Below are 6309 nucleotides of genomic sequence, written 5' to 3' on the forward strand. Positions count from 1 at the left end.
ATGCCTCGTTCTTATTGGATAAGATTCATGTTCCTTTCATTATTCATCCGATAAGGTAATGTAACTTGGTAAGCGCTTACCCAAGTAAGTATTTGGTAAACAGCCCCCTAGTCAATTTCATTGTAAGATGATCAAGATATCATGATCCAACAATTTTTTCTATGTTATTATCAAACCATCTCCTATACATACTATTTTATAAAATAACACTAAACAAAGAAGTATTTATACAAAAGATTCTAAACGTGTGAGCTATCTCGACTAAACGCTACTCTTCCTATCTCAAATACGTGTAATTTTAGACCTAACACATATATACCGAGAATATTTTACTATCAATTAAACATCTAAAAAAAAGTAGACCATAAGGGTGGTGCCTGATTGGTTTGAGTTTAGCTTCAAAGGCCAAAAATACCAGGAGGTCCCAGGTTTAAATCCAAGGAGGAATAAAAATTCCCTTGTGCCACGGAGATTCAAATACAGTGACTCCGGGCTATCTACAAAGCAGGTCGCTCTGAGATTAATCGGCTCGCATAGCGGGTTGAATATCCAACTTAATAAAAAAAATGTTTAATTTGAAGTAATGGTTTTTAATGATTAAAAAGCTACTAAAAAATGTTGAATTGAAGAAAAAGAATAAGGAAAGAGTATATAATTTGTGAAAAGGCCAAAAAATGGAAGTTTCAAGTCAAGATCCACATGAAGACCGTTGACCATCCTGTAAGTGCAAATATTGCAGCTATATAAGTCCACATAGTAAGCACTGAACACTCTGCTTGTCCAACGTTGAATAATTGTGTCATTGTACCTGCATTTTAATTAGTTATAACCAAATCGTTAAATTACAATATCTGATGTTTATACTGTATTATAAAGCATTTGATAAAAACTCTTAAAAACTATTTTTTATGCATGAAGTACTGTTTATTGATGCATATTACATAAAATTCAATATTACAAATAAATTGTGCATAATTACAACTTATTAAAGCTTCATGTTTGATTTATTTGCTGCATTGCACGGGTACCTTTCTAGTTTTAAAAAAAAATGAGTGTTTTTAAATGTCAAGATATATATGTGAAATGTGAAGTAGTTTGTTGTATCATGAAGTGAAGCAATGCTTACTTATATTCATGGCAGGAGGCACAATGAACTGGATCATTAGCACAAAACTAAAGAGAGGATCTGATGGAAGTATTCCCAGAGCCCCAGCTGCCTTAACAACTCCGATTCCGATTACGGGAAGGATCACGTATCGTACTACGATGATCGTGATGATGATAAGCGGTCTTATGGTTGCGTTTCGCAAACCTGTACGAGAAATAAAAGGATCAACTAAGAATTTCTGATCTACAAACAATATACAACTTTTTTTTTTCCATTTGTTTCTTTACCTTGAATCAGATTGCCTCCTAGTATAAGGGTGATGCAGGGTATAGTTCCATCCCTGAATGATTATTAAAAAAAGGTTGATAAGAAGATAATATATATATATATATATATATATATGTGTGTGTGTATGTGTATGTATATGTATATATATATATATATATGTACAGGTGGAGGTTCAAATGAGAACACCTCCATTTTACAAGAAAGCGATAACACCTTTATCACATGTGATAATACGCGTGAAGTGACCCTGTGATGTGTGGACGACGTGTTCTACAACTTAGGCGGCGTCAAAGGTTGTCTGCGTCTATGATTTAGCACCACATGTGATGGTCTTGATGAATTATAGTATCACATCAACAACAATCTTATCACATGTGATAATACTTGTGAGGGGACTTAATGGTGTAAGGGCGACTGGACCCATAACCAAGATCGCATCAAAAATCGTCTGTTTCTCTAATTTAGTATCACATGTGTATCATATGTGATGGAATAATAGTATCATATGTGATTGTCTATAGTAAAAGGGTGTTCTTGCGTTCTCGTAAAATGAAGGTGTTCTTATTTGAACTATTCCATATGTGTGTGTGTATGTATGTATGTTTAGGGGTCGGTTGAAGGACGAACCCAAAAAATTAGAGAACTGAAGAACCACAAGAAAACATATGAAAAATATATCAATATCGACCTTAAACTAAAAAAAATCGTTATTTATTAGGTTACTATGAAATTAAGTGAATAATATATGATATCCCAACCCATCAAATATCCGTTTGTGAGTGTGAATTATAAGTTATTATATTGGAAATGCCTCGAGTGCCAAAAGGTTCATAAAAATATTGTAATTTCAACCAAAAAATTGCATAAAAATTCGACACGAATTTTCCCTAGAACTTAAAATATTCTTCTTTTGAAATAACTATAGCTTTTGGTGCAGGCCTGAGCATGAAGGACTGGACTCTAATGTTCCTAGAAACTTATAATCGGGCCAATAGGTGTTGTCCATAAACGGACATAACTTTTGCCACATGTCTCTATTCAAGGCTCACGATATGGCGATTGCCGAAACGAAGCTAAGAATGAGGAGCACGCCTTTTGGAGCCTTAAGGGGAGGGCCTTACGGATTTTGAGCCCAAAAAGGTGTCGTTTTTGGCATGTTTTAAGATATTTTTATATTTTTTATGCCATTTTTCTCATTTTCCATTTTCTCTTTCATGTTTGGCCCTTAACCTTTTCCACGCACGTTATTTTTGGAATCCCTTTATAATTGATGGTTGTGTATTTGGATGGTCAGCGATGAACGAAACACTTTTCCCTTCTCATCCAAATTCTTGAGTTAATCCCAAAACTTGATATTCTTGGAATCAATAAGTTTTAGAAGAGATTTTTTACTTGGTATTCATAAAATCAACAGAATTAGGCATAGCCTTTATGCTACATCACTTTTGATGCACCAACATTCGAATTATAGGGTTAAAAGATGAAAAGTGTTACCCGAGTAATGTGATAGAGTCTTGGATCACCCGCAATGGAGCATCATCGCCAATAATAAGGCTTTTCAGCCACGGAACTGTGCCAAAAATGAATCCTGCAATCTGATGATTTGTAGCTACAAGTGAATCTTGATATATTGATATGGTTTTGCATCGACGAAAATATAAATGGGTAATTAAGGGATTTATAACTGATAAAAATTGAAGTTAAATTAAACTTACGGCACCCATGGTTGGAGGCGCTAATAGCTCATCCAATATTTTTTGTAGATTTTCCTTTAGTGTACTCCAAGAAGACCCTACATCGCTCTCCTTGCTTGTTGATTCTTCATAGACCATCTACGAATAGATGGTTGATAAGATTGCTTTTATTTCTGCAAGCTCAAATATAAACATGGTCTTTTGTAGACCGACAGATGGTATCCCCTTTGCTTTGCTTGCATCTACAGTTCAACCAACAGAGTATTATTGGTTGAACCAACAACAGTATTATTGATTGAACTGTACATACAACCAGCTCAAACATGACCTTTGTAGGGCTCAACTATATGGACTTACAGTTTGGTTTTCTGGGTCCATACTCGTCGCGTATGATACTGGCACGATTACACCACTTTGGTCTTGACCTTCTTTATTTAGAAGGCGACTCTTTTCATTTGCATCCAAGTTCTTGTTTGGTTCCTTTGTCAAATTCTCGGCCTCTTTCATTGCGTTGTACTTCAGAGACGAGTTTCTTATCAATTGATACGTATATGTCCATATATAAAAACACCCCAACTGCACAAATTCAAGTATTAAATTACGGTAATGGCGAGTAGCAAATCAAACCATCTTTATGAGTTTTTCATATGGGAGATAAGAGACTACAATAAAATCGGGTTTTATTAGATGAAAATTTAAAGAACGTTTTATGTAAGTATTATAATATATTTTTTGTATATTAATTAGTTTATTGAATTACTTAAATACAAATAAAATATAAATTTAATAAATTTTTGTTAAACTACATGTTATACCTCCAAAAACGACTTACAAACTTATTGTAACAGTTTTACATAGGACGCACAAGTGTTTGATTCTATAAACTTAAAACCCTATAAAAACAAGCTATTAAAACATTTTTTTGCATTATGTGAACCCGATTTTATTGTAGTGAGATAAGAATCAGCTTACCGCCATGGAAAATGATGAATACGAGAGTCCATTAGCTTTACAAACATCATGATCTCCGAAAGGGCTGCCGCTCTGAGTGCAAATTGCAGGAACGATTATGAGAAGAATGTTTCCCAAGTTCCCTTTAATCGAATGAACATGAAAAAACAAAGAGGAAATTAGTTCCAAGAAACAAATACTGACTATGCGAGCCGACTAATCACAGGACGACCACATGCTTTGCAGATAGCTCGGAGTCACCGCATTTGAACCTCCGTGACCACAAGGGGATTTTTATTACTCCTTGGATTTGAACCCAGGATTTCCTGGTACTTTTGACCTTTGGAGCCAAGCTCAAACCAATCAGACACCACTTTTTGTGGTTCATATTTGATAAGTTAATTACCTGTTGCACACATTGCTATGATAAGGCCCTCTATATGTGCCTCTGGTCGGATCAGTTTCACTGCTATCCACCCCAATGTCCCTCCACACAAAAATGTTATCCCAATATTCACAGGCATAAACCACCTACAACACCAAATTAAGCACTGTATAAATATCAGATTTGGTCTGAACCGTACCGGACTGGATCAACACAAATACCGTCTAAACCGTTGATCCTAAATCAGCCCTTACCTTGCCAGATCCAAACCGATACAGCCCTTAACTTTTGCTTAATATATATATATAATTGTATGTACAAAAACAGAAGACATCCTTACCATGAGACGATGTCGTGAAAGGTGACACTCTCTGCAAGACATGCGAAAATGAGAGACGGGGTAAAGGCCACGAACACAATCTGCATATAGTAATTCAAAATCAACCTAGTGTCAAGAAAGACCTGACTGACTGGTTACATATTGTCATTAAATAATAGACTTTGACTCTGATATCATATGAAAATATATGTAACCTGATCTTATCAGATTACTTGTTGGAACATATAGAAACCTTCTCCCACCTAGGAACCTCATGGAAAATAAACCCACTTAGGATCAACCCTTGAACACTAATGAATCATTTAAGGTTACCACAAACTAATTAGTTCTCATTTGATTAGACTACTATATATACATATGCGCATATTTCTACTTATGATTGGTTACTCCTAACATTACTCTCCAAAAAGCCCACAAGTAGAGTATGGAGGTATAAATATATAGAGAGAGGAAAAAATGGTCAGAGTTTAGTCGATATAAAGATCTAACAACTTGACAAGATACAATAACGAATTACTTAATAAAAAAGATTGTAGATACCTTGTTAAGGGCTTTGCGGGTGTCGTTGGAAAGCAGATTGAAATGTTCTGTAGCCATGACGGCCCCTACCACGCTCACGATTAGCATCTGCACTATTGGCATCGCAGCCACCTCAAACAACGTCAAAACACCCATTCTTGATGAAATATATTCTTGATTTAAATCTTTATACGTTATGTGCAAAAATGTCCCTGAATTGGACTGAACGGCTCCTCTGATATTTGCAAGTGTGCATAAGTCGGCTGTAACAAAAGAGAAGATATATCATGACAAAGGATAAAAATCACGTATCTTAAATTATCTCGTTTCATTTACGTAAATACACATTATCATGGTGATGGAGCCATCAGCCATGTTGGAAAGAAAGAGAGAGAATCACGGACAACGGTTGTACTTTTTTTACGAATTTAATTTTTTTACCTTACCACGGAGGAATAATACGGTTACACGTACCACCTAACCACCCCTATAGCTCTGTCTGCCGAGAGAATGAATGGTTGAATGAAGGTATCCTTTATCGTGTATAGATATATACAATATATATTGCAGTAGTCGGCTGCGGGACTGAATATCAGGCGGTGGGGGAGTGGTTTCTCACATGAAGAAAACAAAATGATTATAATATCCCTTGAAGTCCTTGTATTTCACTTTAACTTTTAAAAATGATTTCTTTATTTTTTAAAAACCAAATATTATAATTTAATTCAATTTGTATATTCAAATGTCTACTTGATTTAAATTTTTATCTTTAGGGATGAACGAGTTAATTACTTTAATAACTTAATATCTATATCTATACTATATTATAAAGCATTTGGTTAAAACTCTTAAGAACTCTTAAAAACTCTTAAACTCGTTCATCCCTATCTGATTTCATCCCTAACTGCAGATAAACACAATCAAATACATGATAAACATCTCATTTTAAATATAAAAAATCTAAAATATAATTAGGATAATCATTGAGTTCTAACAGAATACTTAATTATTATCTTTATAAAAT

General features: G+C 34.6%; 1 protein-coding gene across 3 annotated transcripts in view; it reads right to left on the reverse strand.

Moving 5' to 3' along the window:
* Positions 1-596: 596 nt before the first annotated feature.
* LOC112512548 (protein PIN-LIKES 7-like) overlaps positions 597-6309 on the reverse strand; it is a 17773-nt gene continuing 12060 nt past the window's right edge. The window contains exons 1-11 of one of the 3 annotated variants that reach the window (XM_025118567.1): positions 5727-5774; positions 5307-5548; positions 4767-4846; positions 4448-4572; positions 4063-4184; positions 3448-3666; positions 3112-3228; positions 2891-2991; positions 1396-1448; positions 1127-1312; positions 684-808 (exon numbers count right to left, since the gene is read on the reverse strand). In XM_025118567.1, the coding sequence (XP_024974335.1) occupies positions 684-808; positions 1127-1312; positions 1396-1448; positions 2891-2991; positions 3112-3228; positions 3448-3666; positions 4063-4184; positions 4448-4572; positions 4767-4846; positions 5307-5441 (1263 nt within the window). In that variant the 5' untranslated portion in view covers positions 5442-5548; positions 5727-5774. Of the gene's footprint in view, positions 809-1126; positions 1313-1395; positions 1449-2890; positions 2992-3111; positions 3229-3447; positions 3667-4062; positions 4185-4447; positions 4593-4766; positions 4847-5306; positions 5549-5726; positions 5775-6309 lie in introns of those variants that run through there. The other 2 variants (XM_025118569.1, XM_025118568.1) reach the window with 2 other exon arrangements.

This window comes from Cynara cardunculus (assembly GCF_001531365.2).
Source record: "Cynara cardunculus var. scolymus isolate 2C chromosome LG 5, CcrdV1, whole genome shotgun sequence".
Taxonomy (NCBI): Eukaryota; Viridiplantae; Streptophyta; class Magnoliopsida; order Asterales; family Asteraceae; genus Cynara; species Cynara cardunculus.